The sequence below is a fragment of the Lycium ferocissimum genome, chromosome 6 (genome assembly GCF_029784015.1).
Source record: "Lycium ferocissimum isolate CSIRO_LF1 chromosome 6, AGI_CSIRO_Lferr_CH_V1, whole genome shotgun sequence".
Lineage (NCBI taxonomy): Eukaryota > Viridiplantae > Streptophyta > Magnoliopsida > Solanales > Solanaceae > Lycium > Lycium ferocissimum.
The window spans coordinates 4,511,062-4,530,260 of NC_081347.1; the positions used below are offsets into that span (position 1 = coordinate 4,511,062).

The following is a 19,199-nucleotide window of genomic DNA, read 5'->3' on the forward strand; positions in this document are numbered from 1 at the left end:
GCTTCTCTGGAGTGTTAACACATCATACACTGCCCCGATGTACGCATACCCGTGGAAGCTCCATACCTTAGATAAAAAAAAAATATTAAAGTCCAGATCAAGCTATTTGGAGTAACTTACTATTAAAAAAAAAATTATTATTCCAATTTTAGTAACAAATACGCATTGGCTAGATAAAGTCAACTTCCATTCGCCTTATTTAGAAAAGCACTGATAGTGGACCACATTAATACCTATAAGGTATAGACAAAATAATTGTCCACCCACTTAGACTTACGTCCCATATAATAAAGCATTATCATGATATTTTAAGTATTTTTTTTTTTTTGGGCTACTGAGGCATCAATTAAGTTTCACTTTTCTGGCTATATAAATATCACATTAAAGGTATAATGAAAAACAATTAGTTATTCGATCTTTTATATAACAATCCACAAAAATAACAAGAACATAACAACAAATTTCTTCAAAAGTGCTACTAAACAAATCGACCTTTTATATAATAATGCTTCTAACAATCATATCTTAAGTTCAAATTAAAATAACACAAATAAGACAAACATATATCTTATACGTATTAAAATAACACAAATAAAAAATAACAATTAAGATATATAAGATAAATAGATATTCTACATCTACTATAAATATACAATATTATATGAGCTAGAAAAAATACCTTAACTTAGATAGCAACAAAAGATAAGGATGAAGAAGTTGCTCCAAAAATTAGACTGTAACGCAAGGTTTAAAAAGAAAATAAATGGAGGAGAAGGAAAAGGAGAAGGAGACGGAGGCGGAGATGAAATTCTGTAAGTTCAGAAGATGGAGGGCGAGGCGGAGGAGAATGAAGGAAAATTAGGGCAACATTGCTAAATGAGTCGTGGTCAGTACCACGTTTTACAAATATATGTTGTAAAACGTGGACTGATCCACGTTATACAAAATTATTTGTATGACGTGGATCAGTCCACGTTATATAATTTTTTTTTTTCGTTTTGTGATTGATTCTGACAGTGGAAAAAAAAAGTTGGGGTATAACGTGGACCAGTCCACGTTATACCCGTTTTGTTATATATATTTTCGGCTATCCCCTTTTGGTTTATATCGTGTATTTTTATACCCTTTAGGCTCCGGACTCCCTTTAAGAAGCTTCCATCCTTAAATTATGCTTAATGAAATTCTGAGGTGGAGATTTGAATTTTCAATGTGAAGCCACATAAGAGGATAAAATAGTCAATGGGAAGTGCTCATGCACCTAGAATATTAATTGGTAGAGATTCGGGGTGGTTAATGTGAAAGGGAATTCATACAAAGTAAATATTTCAAGATTGGTAGTTCTCGTGATTGCAAAGAAATTTTATGGGTGCACAAAGGGATCAAATGGACAAATTTCAGATAATTAACGTAGTGCCAAAAACAAAACAAAAAGTTTTTTTTTTTTTTTTTGGAACCCACAGGAAACCCGCAGCCTCTGCCACAGCCTCTGCCCTTCGGGTAAGCACTCTGTGGTGAGCACTGGGTAAACCCGCCCCTGTGCAATCAAAAAAAAAAAAATAGTTCCCATATATATATGGAGTAGTTTTCCTGCGTAATTGGCGCTACACATTATTAAACATCATGTATAACTTTTGTATTAATAAAAAATGGACTGGCTGGTTATATAACATATAAATAAGGGCAATTTGTAGGATTGCCCTTCATTGGGGTGGTCTTTAATTTTTGCCCTTCGCTAAAAGTCCCTTGGTTCCGGGTTATAACCCCCGCTCAGTCGAAAATAAAAAATAAAAATTGCAAGGCATAAATTGAGATTCGCAGGGCATAAGTTGGGTTTCAAACTCTGCCTTAAGGCAAATATATTTTGCTAGAATTTTGCAAACGCCTGCCTTAAGGCACAAGTTGGGGTCTTAACTTATGCCTTGCGAATCTCAACTTCTGCCCTGTGAATTCCAACTTATGCCTTGCGATTTGTTTTACTGAGCCTGGGTTCGACCTAGGACCTTTGGGTGTTAAGGGAAGGGCAAATATTAAAGACCACTAATTTGAGGGGAAAAAATTGAAGACCACCCCAAAAAAAGATAATCCGTGCAAAAAAAAAAAGTATAAATACTAGGAGAATTAAATTGGGAAAAAAGAAATACTATACTACATAAATTGAGACGCATGGATGAAGTAATAGTTCTATTGTCAGTTAAATGAATGTTCGCTTCTATTTCAAATCAAACACTTTTTTACATTTTCAACTACTACTATAAATTTCTATAAATTGACGTGATACCATATATGTAAAAGCACATACTTTAAAACTAATCAAGATAAAACATAATTTAGATGTACATCAAACAAACAAAATTGATTAACATATTTGTTTTAAAATAAAACATGAAGGGCCAATTTGATCATTTTGTTACTTTCAGTCGGGTAGGTATAATCCAGTCCATTAATAAAATGGTTTCTCATCTTCTGAAAACTAAACCTAATAGTGTCTCTTTCTCTCGATAGTTGCCTCTTTTCGGCCAAACCCTAGATTAGCTTTGTTTCATTTTTAGCGGTCATGGTTTTTTTAATCTGCGTCAAATTCCTTTTCTTTTATTTTCTGTTCCTTTCTTTCTTTTCTTTTCTTTTGAGACGAAGGTCTTTCGGAAACAGCTCTCTGGCCAAGAAAGGTAGGGGTAAGGTCTACGTTAAAAGACTCTACTCAAATCCTACTATCGAGTCGAGCAAAGCTGAAATATTACCTCAAGAAATCATATTTGACATACTTTCCCGGCTACCTGCAAAATCCATAGGTCAATTCATGTGTGTATCAAAGGAGTGGTACTCTCTTCTATCAGATCCACAATTCATCAAAGCTCACCTTACTATGATCAATTCCCAAAAACACGAAGAAAAACTGATTGTCGTCTATGATTCTCAATCTATTCAGGCTGTTACCTTCAACCAAAATGGCAATAAAGTCATATCAAGAAAGCTTAATTTTCAGCAACTTTTAGACGACTGGGCTACTATTGGTGGTGGCTCATCTGATGGCTTAGCCTTGGTGGTTAATGGGAAAATGATGAAGTATTTCATCAACCCAACTACTTTAAAGTGCCAGAAAATTCCAAATTATTCCATTTGGCTCTTCCTGTCCAAGGTAGCTTTACCATGTATGGTTTAGTATATGATATTGTCAATGATGATTATAAGCTAAGGTGGTTACTCTTTCTTGTTTTGATATATATGAACCTGATATTGTTGATACTTTTGTGGATGTCTACTCTTTGAGAAAGGGTCTTTGGAGGAGACTTGAGAGTTCTCCTTATGGCTCTGAGGTTTTGGTAGATGGAGTTCTACATTTGTTAGCCAATAAAACTTCTGATTGTTCATCTGTAATGGTTGCTTTTTCAAGTGACAAGGAATTTTTTGTTGTGCCATGGATGTATTCTCAGATTTATACAAAATACAAAACATAAACTCGCTATATACGCACACAACAAACTATCATACACTCAGATACATGGATCGTGATATCAATCAACATTCTAAGGGTCTTCACGCACTATACAAAACTTTAGCAACATGATTAACATAGAACTAATTCACAATTAGAAAATATTTGCATACCTCACCAGTAGTGTTTTAACTATGGATTTAACGTTATATACTCTTTAACTATGACTTTAACGTTACCAGGTAAGTAAAAGGAAACAAGTAGGGTATAATTCATTCTTACAACCTAGAGGAAGAAAATGGATTAGAACATAATTTCGACCCACAACGTGCATCCTTGGTTACGACCAGCGGGGCTTGAGGATGTGCCCAAGAAAAGTTACATCTCAACAACTATACTATGCATTGGTTTACATTAGATAGAATATTATATGGACATGATATAAATCAATAACTCGATAGAAGAGATATCATTAAGTTTATCTCTCCTACGCCTCGCTTCAAGGAGGTACACCTCATCTCTAGTTCTGTTGATACAATGTGGAATAAGCTCTGCCACATTTGAAAGAAAGATAAATTAAGCATTGAAAGATTAAATAAATGTTTACATACAAATAAACCTTCAAGTTGGAAATAACTTCGGTTTTCATTGCCAATGTTGACTGACATGCATAATGGGAGATTCTTAATGGTTACGAACTTCCACTGTGGAGAACTTCGAATTGCTTCTGTTGCTGTTTCTTTAGCGGTAAATATATATACATAGCAGCTCCACATTTACTGTCCATCAAAATTTGCACATCTTATCGGTGAACACCTATTTAACACTGATGTGATGACTTTACACACTATGAGTTTCTTTTCTTTTTTTGTTGAATTTTGTGTAAATTTTTTAATTAAAATTTAGGTTTTCCAAGAAGTTTGAATTAAATTCATTTCAGTTTAGTGAATTCTCAATTTTACGCCCAGTTATACGCACCGTATAAAATTATACTAACTTGAGTCTTTAAATTAGCATGATAAACCGATAAGTACTTTTCAATTGACTAATTAATTCGCCAGCGTTTTTTAATATGTTAAAATAAGAAGAAAAAAAACTCAGTTGACCTCGAATAGAGTTAATTGACATGTTTCCGGGCGACAAAATATAATGAGTGTCTAGCTAGAAGAAGTTCATATACTATTACTTGCACTTTATACAAGAATTGATTATTATTTTTTACCTCGAGGGGTATTTGGATGTAAACTTGTCATCTATCAACTAAAATCAACCAGCGATTGGGTTACAGAATTAGATCATTTGATGAGTTTTTTCGTCTTTCACAATTAAATTGGAGGGTTCAAACCTTATTGGTAGTGTATCATCTCTCCTCCTCTGCAATATAATAAAAAGTATATAAGAAAAATCTGCAAATTATTAAATGTTGATCTACCATTACTTGAAAATTACGAGGGGTCATTTGGTTGGTCTGCTAGAAAGATATAATTTCGACATACAGTATAACATTTGTTTCCCAATTTTTCTTTCTTTTACAAATAATATTAATACATATGTTGTGCGAGAACGCATGACTTCTTGCTAAACCAAACGACCCTAGATTGATTGAATAAATGACTGTATACTTTTACTTTTACTCTAGTAATTAGTTGCTTTGCCTAACTAAATTTTGTGTGACCACATCAGTCGCCGCCTTCATGACAAAAGACGGCATCTATAACTCTAATTTCAAGTAAGAAGTTTTTTTTCACTGATATTCGCTTTAAGGTTCCGATTAATTTAAATTTTCACCGCACAAGTACTAAAAGTTACTTAGGACTGTTCATATTATTCATCTTTTAAAAATTTTACATGTTTTTAAGAATAAAGTAACATCCTTAATCATAAGAAAATTTATTCTAGACTATATTTATCTCTTCTTAAAATTTTCAATTTATGTAACACTCTAGAACTATGGAACATCAAATAAGGATTAACATTAGTAAAAGAAATGGGCAACAATGAACTGAAAGTATAAACGCACTGCCTAGTTGTTGTCCAACTTATCAAAGAAGAGTATATACAATGTCACCCGCTTTTATAATTGAAGATTGTAATTTGTAAGTATATGTTAGAAGCCAATAAGACCACGATCAAGCATATTTGGAAGAAGGCAAACCAATGTGCTGATTATTTGACAAATGAAGGCCACGAAACACGAAGAAAATTTGATAATCTGAGAGAACGCGTCTAATGAAAATGAAGTTTCTTCTAATCGCAGATTTAAGCCATGTGGATTATGAAAAAATATACGAACTTCGTTTAGTCAATTTTCCAATTTAGCAAAACACAAAAGTGGATAATAAGGATAACTCTTTTTATTTTTTCTGGAAGATAAAGTATTTTCAAACAAATTAAGTTTGTTAGAACAACTAATCATCCTCTGCTGTTCAATTAGATCTCTCTTTTAAAATGAATGCAAAACCAGTCCAACTTCATAATTCTGTTATCTGTGATAGAAGTTAATCAACTACATCTCTGTCCCAAACTAATTGAAATCAACTTCATCTATGACACAAAAGTTACTTAAAAGCTTTTGTAATCACCTTTCCTCTTAACTCTTTCACAAGAGAAAAAGAAAGAAAAAAAAAGTACATAAACCAGCAAAGCTAAAAAAGATGTTTGTTTAACAACTACCAGAAATGCAAGTCATGGAATTGAACCCCAAATCAGTCAGAATTGTTGGATAATTCATCGTGGCTCGTTCTACCAACTTCAGAACCATTAATGTGGCCATTGGCGTCGTTGGAACCATATATGTGCCCCAATTTCACGCGTTTGGTCTCTAAGTATCTTTTATTTTCTGTAGTTATAGGAGCCAAGAGTGGAACTCTACCCGAAATTGCCAGACCATATCCTTTGAGCCCGACATACTTCGCAGGGTTGTTTGTCATCAGTTTCATTGTATGAACACCCAAATCCCGTAGTATCTGAAATCAACAGGTTAATGTTTAACAGAAAAAACATAAAAAGAAAACGGGAAAAAAAGCCCACGTGAAGGATAAGGGATGTTGCTATTAACAAGAAAATCACAGTTGCTATTAATATGTACCTCAAGAAAATCACAATTGTTTCACTAGCCGACAATTTATGCAGATTCGGTAATGCTATGACAATGATTTAAGATTGAAGGAACGAAATATTTTACAAACTAATAGCGCAGGGATCAAATCGACAATTTACTGCAGAAATATAAAGGGCTATAACAGCAATGACATATCTCCTCTCACTCTCAGTAAATATATGATCAACCTTGTTTAAGAACCCGTAAGATTAGAGATGTCAAAACTGGCCCAAGTTTGACTCGCCATTTGTTTAACTTAGCCCATTTTGATCTGCCCAATTCAGTCCATTTAAAACTGGGCTGATTGTTAGCCCAAATTGACTTATGAGTAACTTTGTCAAAATATTTTTAAAATAAAGGTTTTTTTTTGTTTTATATGTTATATATAGCCTTAGCAAAAGGAAAAAAATAACTTATTTGGTAATTGAACAATTCATAAGGAAACAAAAAGAATTAAACTTGGTAAGAATTGGGCGGACTGGGCTATGACCCAGATTTTAACCCATCTTGACCCAGCCCAAGTAACTTTTAGGCGGGTCATTTTACCCATTGTGACCCGTCCAAGCAGAGGCGGATGGAGCACTATAAATAGGGGTTCAATTGAACCCCAAACTTTCGATGTGGGATATAAATTTATGTGTAAAAATTTAAAAAAATTACAATAAATAGTGGATATGAACCCATAACTTTAGAAATATAATGTTTCAATGCTAAAAAACTTAAAAGGTTGAACCCCTAGAGGTTAAATCCTAGATCCGCATCTGTGTCCAAGATCATCCCAACCCGCCCAATTGACACAGTACTTAAGACAAGGAGGACCGATAAGATGTTACTAAAAGTTAGTTTTATAATCAAGAAAATGATAACTTTCTTTGCAGTGAATACCTGTGCACCAATGCCATACTCCCGTGAATCAACAGGTAATCCCAGCTCTTCATTAGCTTCAACCGTGTCGTGCCCGTCATCTTGCAGGATGTAAGCACGAAGTTTATGTCCCAAACCTATTCTCCTTCCTTCATGTCCGCGGAGATATACTAAAACACCCCTTTCAGCTTCCTCAATTTGCTTCATTGCAAGTGCCAACTGCTTACCATAGTCGCATCGGGCTGACCCAAATATGTCACCAGTGAGACATTCCGAGTGCACTCTGACAAGGACATCTTTCCCATCTCCGATATCACCCTATCCAAATTGAACCTTGTCATGATTGTCAAGAATAATCAGAAGAATACTCCCTATTCAAACAAATCATGTATTCACAGTATTACCATTTTTTTCCAGATTAGTCAGAGAAATGGAGCTGGCACTGGAACTACAGAAAAGTTGTGATTATGGTCTGGTAATGTTGCTAGTGTTGGGCTGGTAGAACTACAAGATGGTCTAAAGAGAGACATAGCCTGTTAGGCCAAGCTTCTAAAATCATTTTATTTTGAAAAGAGCTTTTTACAGAAGTGCTTTTCACAAAAGTACTTTTGATGAGAAGCACTTTGTGTTTAGCAAAAAACACTTTTGAGCAACAATTAGTGTTCGTCAGGCTTAAAAAATGTTATTCCAAGTGTATTTTCTCACAAGTACTTTACAGGAAAAGCTACTTTGACACACTTTTTCTTCTCTAAAAGATTGGCCAAACTCCTCAGCTTAGGCCAAAAAAAACACCTTTCTCGGAAGAAAAAGCAAGTACTTTTGATCTTGGAGAAGCTCAAACAGACTATTAAAGCCACGTAGAATATGAAAGGAGCTATTTATTCAGCCCTCTAATCACAATTTTGCTTACTTTGACCATGGCAATATGCTCAATTCCATCCAAGACAGACTTAAAACAGTAGGCTTTAAAAGGTCCCCACATTGTTGGTATTGGTGCAGCAGCGGCTAAATCCACCAGTTTCTCTCTTTTCCTTCTATACCTGTTATAGAATATTGAAGTCACTTCTTCTCATTTGACGCTAGACTAATCGGGAAAGAAATAAAAAGCAATTGGCTTTACAAAGTACTCTCTGAAACTAGATATTCATGAACTAGTGGTCAGTCTAGCTATTTTGAGACTGCAGTTACTAGTACACTTCAGTAAATTGGAAAAATTTAGACTTGACCACTTCAGGCATAACTTATAAGCTTATTCGATTTGCCCATCATCATATTTTCCTTTTGACTCTGTTTCTCATTTCTCATGTTGATGTCTATGCAGAATGAATATTGTCAATTGATAAGATAAGTCAACGATTCAGAATCATGCAATGAGACTAAGGCAATCCTGACATTTGAAAGACGTGTTTTATTTGATTCCGCAAAATCATGATTGATTGAAATAGAAAGTATTTAGAATTAACTTTGAAAATTGGACTGGTTGACCCTTGTACTGTGAATCGTCAACGGAGGTTTTTTTTTCCCCACTTATTCTCTGAGTCCCAACTTTTTTTGGTCAAGTTGATAAGTCAATAACCAGAATAATAACCACAAGTAAGGTTTTTAGGTTGTACACCATTTTCAGCCTTCATGAGTACAACCTCAGTTGAATTAACTTTTTTAAAATGCATCTATTTCTCTAACTTGACCTGCATTCAAATTTTGTTACTTCAAGCAGCAAGTGCTCATTATCAAGCTCTGAGTCCCACTTTTCTTTATAATTGATTGAAATAGAAAGTACCAGGAACATCTCAGAAAATTCTTCAATTTCTTCTTTGACATGTCAAAAGGATGTTATCTAGGACTATTAGTGTTAGAATTGTGAAAGCTGTTAATGTTAGTTTGCATTATAAAGTATTTACCTGATCAAATCGGCAATGGATACAATCTTCAAGTTCTCAGCCTGAGCAAATTGGCGAAGCCTCGGCAACCTGGCCATGGAACCATCATCATCCACAATTTCACAAAGAACAGCAACAGGCTCCAATCCAGCCAATACAGCAAGATCAACAGAAGCTTCAGTATGACCAGCTCTTTTTAGGACCCCTCCTTCTCTATACTTGAGTGGGAAAATGTGTCCAGGTCGGTTGAAATCCTCGGGTTTTGAATCACCAGATGCTAGGGCCAAAACTGTTTTTGCCCTATCACGAGCGGATACACCTGTTGTGGTACCATATTTTGCATCCTATCAGATCCAACTAATTGGTGTCAGACAAAAATGAGTCGTGGACACTAAGCAAATATCAGAGAGCAACATGCCCTATAGTATATGCTTTTGACTTTTGAACACGGAGCAAGTCAAACCAGCCCAAGGGCAATCATAAATCATAATAAATTACAACAACAACAACGACAACAACAAAATACCCAGTGAAGCCTCACAAGTGGGGTCTGGGGAGAGTGAGGTGTATGCAGACCTTACCCCTAACTTTGTGGGTTAGAAAAGCTGTTTCCGTTAGACCTCGGCTCAAGAAAAATGGTTTCCAGAACAGGTTTGAAAAGAATGCAAGAGTTTAAAAAAAAAAAAAAAAAAAGCTATGAAAATATTGAAGACAAGAAAGTACTGACAGCAAAATAGTAAAGATAACCAAAGTAACTCATCATAAATTAATTTCTCTTTTTTTATTTTTAATTTCTCTTCTTTTTTTTCTCAGACCGAATAGTAGCTTCTGGAACTATAAAAAAAAAAAAGTAGTGGACAACAGGACATACCACAGAAACAGTGAAAGCAGTACTAAGTTTCTCCTCATTTTCCTTTGGCGGCACCATGAGTGGAAGTTGAAGCCTATCTAGATCTTCACCTTTCATACTTACACACACAATTCCAGTTCCATATTTTACAATGAAGGCCATTGCTTCAGGTGTCACCAATTGTGCTGCCATTATTAGATCACCCTCATTTTCTCTGTCTTCATCATCTACAACAATCACCATCTGCAAGTCTTTTTCCAAATTACTAAGAGATGAAAGTATAAGTTTCGAAGTGTCCTCCTCTAATAGAGGCGGAGAATTAGAGAGTTCTATACCTCAATTGCAGAATTTAGAAAAGAGATAAGTACAGTCCAATGCCTTTTGCTGATCTTATTTACAAAATAGCCAACAAATCTATAGGTTTTGTATATTTAAGTTATAATACACATAATATGTATATTATATACATACATAAAATATACTCAGTGTATATGTTTTGTAGATGTTGGCTAGCGCCACCAAAATTGGAAAAAAAGTCCTTTAGAAAACGAGCAAAAAAAAAAAAAGAAATCCACATCTTAGGAGCAAACTAACCTTGCCCTGACGGATGTCTTCAATAGCCTCCGGAATAGAAGAGAATCCTGCAACGGTCTGATCCAAGTCAAATTCATCAACACCAGAGAGAAACCCACTTCGGTTTCGAGTTATTTCTGCAGCAGGTGTTCCAAAATCTATTTCATCAGATTGATTCTGATTTCCAATTTGTTCTGCTTCGTGATTAACAAAAGAACCATTTTCTGCACCTTGGTTGTTAAAACAAGACCAAACATCGTCTTCTCCTGATATTAGTCTAGCCCTTAGTATTCCGCTACCACTTTTGAAGCTGAAGGGTAACTTTCTAGCAAGACGTAGCGAGGACAAATCTGTTTTGTGGTTTGCTGTAGTTGCCTTGACAAAATACAGACCATGGTCGGATCTAATAAGAAAGAGAACATGAAACACAATTATCTGTGAAGCCTTACATCAGAAGACGAGCTGGAAAGCAAGAGAAGTAAAGTGCTTGACTGATTATACGGCCTGAAATATTCAACTTCTAGGAAGTAACACCCTTTCGTGCACTTCATTCCATACCAATATGGCGATATGCTCATAATCAACTAGTCAGGCCCACACATTCCAGAACATATTACGGAACTACGGTTTTAATCCACTTTTCAAGTAAAAACAACAATTTCCATATAAGCAACGCAGAAAACAAATATAACAAAAATAATCATTGGAGCTAAAACTTTTTGAAAACCCGACATCGTGTTTGGAGCCCCAATTCCAAGATCATGTTTAATTGACAACTAAACCTCAACACCTAACTAGTTTGCCTTGGCTATATGGGTTGTTATATTCATTTCACTCCAGCTGGACCTGTTCCATTCCAATACTCAATACCTTGTCTTTTAGGATAACTTAGTCGTTCTCTAAAATTAGAGGTTCTCTAAATCTCAAAGTTATCCCAACACGGCATACAATCTCTAAGAAAACTAGAAAGACTTGTCAAACAGCAAACCTAATGTAAGTGTACCGAAAAAGTCCAAACCAACCAACTAGACCTTTTAGATACTTTGTTTCCATCGTCATGATAGATTCCAAGAGATTGTAGGTCTTTCCTGAAACAACTTTCCTCCGTGGAACTTTAGGTCCAACCATCATGGTGCTTGTCACATCTATGAACTGGCATATTTGAAGCTCTAGAGAGGACATGACCAAACCATATAAGTTGACATCTCATTTTTTGCTCCATGTGACTGTTTCACCTTCTTCCCGTGTGACTATTTCAAATTCTATTTAATTTTTTAGAGGATTGCACATCTATCCTTAACATCTTAATTCTTGGAAAAAGTGTCGAAACTTTTTTACACTGCAAAAAAAGTGTCGAGATCTTTTTACATGGCAAGTCTAGCTGAGTAGATCTTACGGTAACTCCAGAAAAAGATATACTCCCTCTGTTTCAATTTATGTGAACCTATTTCCTTATTAGTCCGTCCCAAAAAGAATGATCTCTTTCTATAATTGGAAACAATTTACCTTTATGAAATGATTTATAGCCACACAAACCATATGTGACTCATTTAACACCACAAGTTTAAAAGTCTTCTCCTCTTTCTTAAACTCCGTGCCCAGTCAAATGGGTTCACATAAATTGAAACGGAGGGAGTATATATTACAAGGACCTAACTAGTGAGATGAGCATAAAAATGATATCAAACTACTCTAGATCCATGATTTTCTACTCTAGGTTATTTACAACTCTAATCAGTAATCACTATAGAAATGAAGCTCCGTCCATGACCGGTTTCTGGCTTCTTTATCTCGTAAAAGGGACATAAGCAACTTAAATGCAACTTAAATTGGAGTGTGACATTGAAAGTTTAGAAAACAAGACATTGAAAGTTTAGAAAACAAGACAAATCCCAATGGATTCACCAAGACCTTGACCTTTGGAATAACAAAATGCAGGTAAATGAATCTCTTTCTAACAAAGTCCAATCCTGGACTGCAATACTGTGCGTCACATTCATACAAGTCAAGTAGATTGTTCTAATGCATCCTCGACTTCATCTATTGCAGATAGTCTTAAAGTTCCACCAAACTTCAAATCTTTAGGGAATTCCTGTTCATTGGAAGATAAAATCACTTATTTACGACGGATTCCTATTCAAAGAGTGCATAACCGCATGGATAAGCTCACACTAACCCGTCAATTTGGGATCCAAATTCGAGATTTTCCTTGGGAGGTATCGGGAAGGATTTTTTTATCGAAAAATTGGAAGAAAAAATACTCAGATTGCTTTAGAAGCCTCTTGGAGAGGGAACTTCTAGGTGTCAGTGACATAGCAGGCCCAATTATTTCATAATCTCAATAACTCAATTTTCATATGACAAGTAAATCCTGTAGAGGAAAATAAATGAAATATCCACTCGTTACACCCTTTTTTAGCTTTTGCGGTTGTATCTCGGATGCTGATCGTTGATGGCACAATATGTCGTACGCTCATTCTTCAGTAGAGCCTTTATAATGTAAAAACACTACTAGGTATTTAGCTTGAGATCAATAAACAACCGTACTTCTGTTTTCCATACTCTTAAAGTATCTAATCACGGTATTGACTAGTCAAACCAAAATGCCACTGCTACATTGGTAATTTTTATTTAATGTACAAAAAGTTAATCGAATTTTAGTACTTTAAGTATTTGTTACCTCTAAGGAAAGAAAAACTATTTTTAGACAAAAAACATCATCTAATTTTCCATGTTAGTCTATGAAGCAGCAGAACGAATATATCACAGGCAATCAAACCCTTCCCCCCACCCCCAGCTCAGTGCAGTTTATATACACACACTCTTCGTTTACTCTTTCCTACACTAAAGGAGGCGCTTTAATTGCACCTAGCGCTCAAACCCAAAGAGACCTTGGAAGCTTTTCTACACAATCTCGCCTTTGATAACATTAACGAAAATAATATAAAAATAGCGTTTATAATGTGCACCAGTGACAGCTGAGAGAATAAGTACAGCACTATATCTGTAAATTCTCTGTAATGTGGTTTTGCTGCTTTATTACATTCAAAACCCTGTCTCCTCCAATAAACAAATAAACCCTATCCTCTTATTTTAATCAATAGCATACAGAATTTGTCTGTCTTGGTTTCATTAGCTCAATATAGTAGTGCCATCTAAAAATGTATTTTGCTAATCTTGTAATCACACCCCAAAAGATTCCAACATTTTTAATCATAAGTTTCCACATAAATGCATTTTCCAAAGCAAGCATATTTTAGGTCTAGATGTTCCTAAAATCCACCACACACAGCCTAAAAAGAAACAAACTTTAGAAGATTCTTGGAACTAAATACAATACAAAAAGAAATGGGGTCAAAGAAAATGGCCAAAATTAACCAAAGTTCCAGTGATCCTGCATTTTTCGAGCAATAAGAAGAAAAGGGTGTTCAAGAAAGCTCACCTTAAATGGGAAAAAACCATTGAATTTTGAATTGAAGCCATTATTTGTGCTGACCCAAATGAGTATAAAGCTTTAATTTTTTATAGGAATTGAAGAAGGTTTGAAGAGTTATGGATAAAAAAGCTTTTATTCAATAGCATACAGAATTTATCTGTCTTGGTTTCATTAGCTGAATATATTAGTACCATCTAAAAATGTATTCCCCCGTCCCATTTTAAATGTTGCTTTAGCTCAAAAGAATTGTCACGCAATAAGGAATTCAAGACTAAAGTTGGCAATTGTTTTCAACTATACCCTTAACATTAAATAAGCAATATTACGTTTTAATACTATTCAATTTTCAAAAAGCATTTAATAAAGAAGGACAACTTATCAAACTGTACCTTGTATTTTTTTTTCTTAACGGGCGTGAAAAGAGGTAATTTGACAGTTAAAATGGGACGGAGGGAGTATTTTGGCTAATCTTGTAATCTCACCCCAAAAAGATTCCCAACTTTTTAAATCATAATTTTGTACATAACCAACCACATTATCCAAGACAAGCAAATTCACTCACAAAAAAAAAAACTTATAATAACTTGGTCTAAGATGTTCCTAAAATCCACCACACACAGTCTAAAAAGAAACAAACTTTACAAGATACTTGGAACTAAATATAGTAAAAAAGAAATGGGGTCAAATAAAATGGACAAAATTAACCAAATTTCAAGTGATCTTGAATTTTTCAAGCAATAAGAAGAAAAGGGTGTTCAAGAAAATTCACCTTAAATGGGAAAAAACCATTGAATTTTGAATTGAAGCCATTATTTGTGCTGACCCAAATGACCATAAAGCTTTATTTTTTGATAGAACTGAAGAAGGTTCGAGAGATATGGATTAAAAAAACAGTTCCAAGTAGCTGTTAAAGGCAACCACCGCCACTGTTTGGGGATCATGAGAACTTTGAATATGGACCGTTGGATTAGGATGTTTTTGTGATAAAACATTCAACATATACCCTGACTAGTGGTGCAGCGGATAGGGCTGCTCCACGAGGTCTCGGGTTCGAATTCTGAAAATGAAAAAATTCTTGATAGGAGAGCTTTCCCTCAAATGAAGCCTACGTGGAGCGAATCCGGATATAATTGGGCTGCAACGCGAATACCAAATACCAGGTGGGAAACAAAAAAAAAAAAACATATGGCTTTCACTAGTGTTTCATAAACTCCCTAGTTTTATTTGGATAAACTATTTTGTGCTGTTAGTTTAGCAAAATTATATGCGTCCACAACTCAATATTTTTATTGATCAAGCAACCAGAAATTTTCGAGAAATATAACTTTATAACTCAATAAAAAATCTGTTCAATACTTCTTAAGAGTCAATTTGACTAATTTTTGGAGCTAAATTAAATTAGATTAATTTAATATTTTAAATATTACAATTTAAATATTCAAAAATTATACGGAAAGTATTATAAGTTTTAGTTTTTCTCATATCAATATGATGAAAAATATATCTTAAAATATTGGTCAAAGTTCATATAATTTGACTCGCAAAAGATGAAATATGATACTCTTTCCGTCCCAATTTAAATGTCTTACTTTCCTTTTTAGTCTGTCTCAAAAAGAGTGTCTCTTTCTATATTTAATAAGTTCTAACAAGTTTAGGACCACAAGATTTAAAGAAAGACCATAAGATTCAAAAGACTTTCGTTATTTCTTAAATTCAGTGTCAAGTCAAATTAAGACATTTAAATTGGGACCGGGGAGCATGTATTTGGGAATGGAGGGTGTAGTTAATAAAGTTGCAGTACTATATTATCTTTTGGCTTTAAGGTGGTGCAATCCTACTAGTGATAACAAAAACTGGTTCCAAAAGCTGATTACAAATTGATATTTGTCATGTGTATGAAATATTTTACTAGGATTATACGACATGCGTCCACCATGAAAGGTTTCCATTCCATAATAAAGGGAAAACACATAAATACCCTCAACGTATAGTCGGATTAATTATGACGCACCCAACCTTTGCGGGCGACCTATTACCCCCAGTCTTAATTTTTCAGTATTTTAGTGACCTTTTAGCGCTGATTTTTAGTGACCCCCAATTTTTTAACTTACGTGTTGTACACACGCTTTTAAATTTCCAAATCAGCATTATTTTTTAACTCCCTTTTCATTTCACCCCCTTAAACATAAACAAAATTCATTTCCACTCCCCTCTCTCTCTCTCTCTCTCATTGATTTTCACAGCATTTGCACTGTTTACCTTGATAATTTTCAACCGATCTGCCACCACATACATTAATTCGCGTAATACTTAGGGCCTGTTTGGAAAGCCACCTGGTAATTGGAATTGGTGTAATTACTAGGGTAGTAATTACACAACCTAGTAATTACACAGTAGTGTAATTACAACGACCTGTTTGTTTGTCATAACGTAATTACAGTGTAATTACAAGCGTGTTGTTTGGTTGCACAAGTGTAATTACACAGTCAGTTTAATTTAAAAATAAAATTTAATTATGAAAAATTTAAAATTAATATTTAAAAAATATTGCCTTTATAAATGATATAAATTAGCTATTTAATAACACATTGTTTCTTGAAAATATATTAATTAATAATCATATATTTGTAACTAATATTGTAACAAAAATAATTAACATATATTTTTCAAATTAATATTTAATTTTAATTAATTATAAAACTTAAAAGAAGACTTTTTTTGTGAGAACATCATGGATTGGATGTTTGATAAAAAAATAATATTAATAAATATAATGCCATAACATTATTCAAATGTTTGACACAAAAAATCCATCAAATGTAAGTTAAAAATAAACAACATGTAATGTGAAAGCAAATAACTTAAAATTGAAAATATAACCTAAATTCAAAATCCAAAAGAAAAAGTTCAACATAATACTCTTATGTCAAATTCTAACATTACATAAGTAAGTTCCAACGTAACTTAAGTAAATAATTCAAAAGAAAGGAAGTCTATAACCTCATTCACAATGAAATTCTACTTTAATAACGTCACTCGTTATATGTCAAGTTTGTTAATGAATCATTCTTTTCAATATTAAGAGGTGTAGTTTCAAATATTAGAATAATAACACGGTTATGCTAAATGAATAAAATAAAAAAATACGAGCAATTACATGGAACCACAAGAAGTAAAGGTTGGGAATGAGAAGAAAGAAAATGAAAAATAAATAATATAAAAAGAAAAATACATTAAATAAAAATAATTAAAAAGTAAAAATAAAAAAGAAATTAAAATAATAGAAATAAAAAAAATATTAAAAATCAAAAAAATTAAAATAATTAAAATAAAAAATAAAAAGAAATTAAAGTAAAAAAATAAACAAACTAAAAAGTAACCCTGTAATTACAGGGTGTAATTACACCCATTCTCGGCCCCCTTGGAGAATTGGAGAGTGTAATTACACCCGTCAATTACACCCAATTCCCGCTAAGCGTGTAATTACGTGGTCAAACAAAACAAAGCGTGTAATTACAATTACACCCAATTCCAATTACCTGGGTGGCTTTCCAAACAGGCCCTTAGTGATTTCTAGGGTCGTTTTTGCATTCTCAAGTTTGGTGAAGTTTGTTTTCTTTGAAGAAGGCTATCATTCGTGATTTTGCAGGTTTAGATTTTTTCGTTTTGTGTATTTTGTAGTGTATTTCTCTACTGATATAGTTTGCTTGTTAGGGTTTTGACACATTTAATTATTTGCTTGCATTCTAGGGTTTTGAATCGGGTGTTTGTTAATCTAGGATTTTTTTTAGTAGAATGAGGTAAATGAACGAGTAACTTACAAGCTGGCGATTTTGTTAAAAATCATATGTTTCCTTTGATGTTGCTTGTTGGTGAGAAGTTTTGTTGCTTTGTAATTTAAGGGTTTTGTTAAGTATTGTTGCTTTGTAACTTTCAAGTATGGCTGATTTTATTTATGTTACATTGAGATGGTTTTATGGTGGGGTATTTGATTTAAGCAGTGGTGTGCCAAGATATGAGGGTGGTAATTGTACAGAATTCTTAGATGTTGGTGTTGATAGGTTGTCATATTTTGAGCTTAGGGACTACATAAAGGAATTAGGATATAGTCCAAGTTGTGATTTTAAGGTGAAGTCCCCTAATAGTGACATTCTTGTAGATATACTTACTGACAAGGATATTTTTGACCTTTCCCTAAGTTTGAAAGATGGGGACATTGTGGAGATTTATGTACGCACATATAGATGAACCAGATGTGCCCCCATTGCCTTTGGAATATATTGTTCCCAACAACCAAACAAAAAGTGATGCTTTTAATAAAGTTGGTGAGGGTATCCAATGTGAACCAAATGTTTCTCAAAGCAACCCTAATGAGAACCCAGCCACTGAAAATACACCACTTGAAACTGCAGCAACTACTACTTCACCCTCTCAATTTCCCACTAATTCTTCAACCCCACAAACGAAGCTTTCTTTGAAAATTCACCCAAAACAAGCGAACACCGAGATGGTAAAAATGCAAAGCAAGTAAGTAGTGACCATGTTGACTCTCAATCAACAGATTCTGATGTTGAATCTGATGTAGAATCATACCATGTGGCAGTATTTGATGGTCCAGATGGTGATGATGGATCTGATGTACATAAGGAAGTTAAAACATTTAGGGCTGAAAGGAGGGCTTATAAGAGAAGGACTAGAAGAAAGAAAAAGGGGCAACCTAACCTTGATGATGTACCTTTAAGTGAAGTTGAACAAGACATAGGATTTGATGAAACAGAACCTAATAAAAGAGATTTGGAAGGAAGGGTAGGTGGTGATGAACCCTTTTACTTTAGTTACGATGCATATAGTTGTACATCGATGAGGATGATTTGAGGAGGGGTAACCTTGAAACCTAAAAGGGAAAGTAAATACATAAGGTTTGACCCTGCATGTAATAAGGTAGTATGGCAGCTTGGTATGATTTTTCAGAGTGTTAATGAGTTTAGAGATGTTGTGACTAGATATTCACTTTAGAAGCATATTCAGTTAGATAAGTTTGTCAATGAGCCTTCAAGGGTGAG

General features: G+C 34.1%; 2 protein-coding genes across 4 annotated transcripts; one reads left to right on the forward strand and one right to left on the reverse strand.

The window, feature by feature from the left end:
* The first annotated feature begins 2,797 nt into the window (after nt 1-2,797).
* LOC132060558 (uncharacterized) lies at nt 2,798-3,455 on the forward strand. Its single transcript, XM_059453565.1, has 2 exons — nt 2,798-3,136; nt 3,195-3,455. Exons 1-2 carry the CDS (start codon nt 2,798-2,800, stop codon nt 3,453-3,455), a joined length of 600 nt encoding a protein of 199 aa, XP_059309548.1.
* Nucleotides 3,456-5,882: 2,427 nt separating this feature from the next.
* Nucleotides 5,883-15,061, reverse strand: LOC132059003 (bifunctional riboflavin biosynthesis protein RIBA 1, chloroplastic-like). Of its 3 annotated transcripts, XM_059451460.1 has the most exons (8): nt 14,143-14,301; nt 10,931-11,103; nt 10,722-10,837; nt 10,149-10,370; nt 9,299-9,621; nt 8,308-8,437; nt 7,419-7,715; nt 5,883-6,399 (listed from the first exon to the last, which is right to left on the reverse strand). In XM_059451460.1, exons 1-8 carry the CDS (start codon nt 14,181-14,183, stop codon nt 6,139-6,141), a joined length of 1,563 nt encoding a protein of 520 aa, XP_059307443.1. In that variant the 5' UTR covers nt 14,184-14,301; the 3' UTR covers nt 5,883-6,138. The 3 variants fall into 3 exon arrangements, with proteins under 3 accessions (XP_059307443.1, XP_059307442.1, XP_059307441.1); XM_059451459.1 differs by lacking the exon at nt 14,143-14,301 and adding an exon at nt 14,906-15,061 and having other exon boundaries at nt 10,722-11,103; XM_059451458.1 differs by having other exon boundaries at nt 10,722-11,103.
* Nucleotides 15,062-19,199: the final 4,138 nt, after the last annotated feature.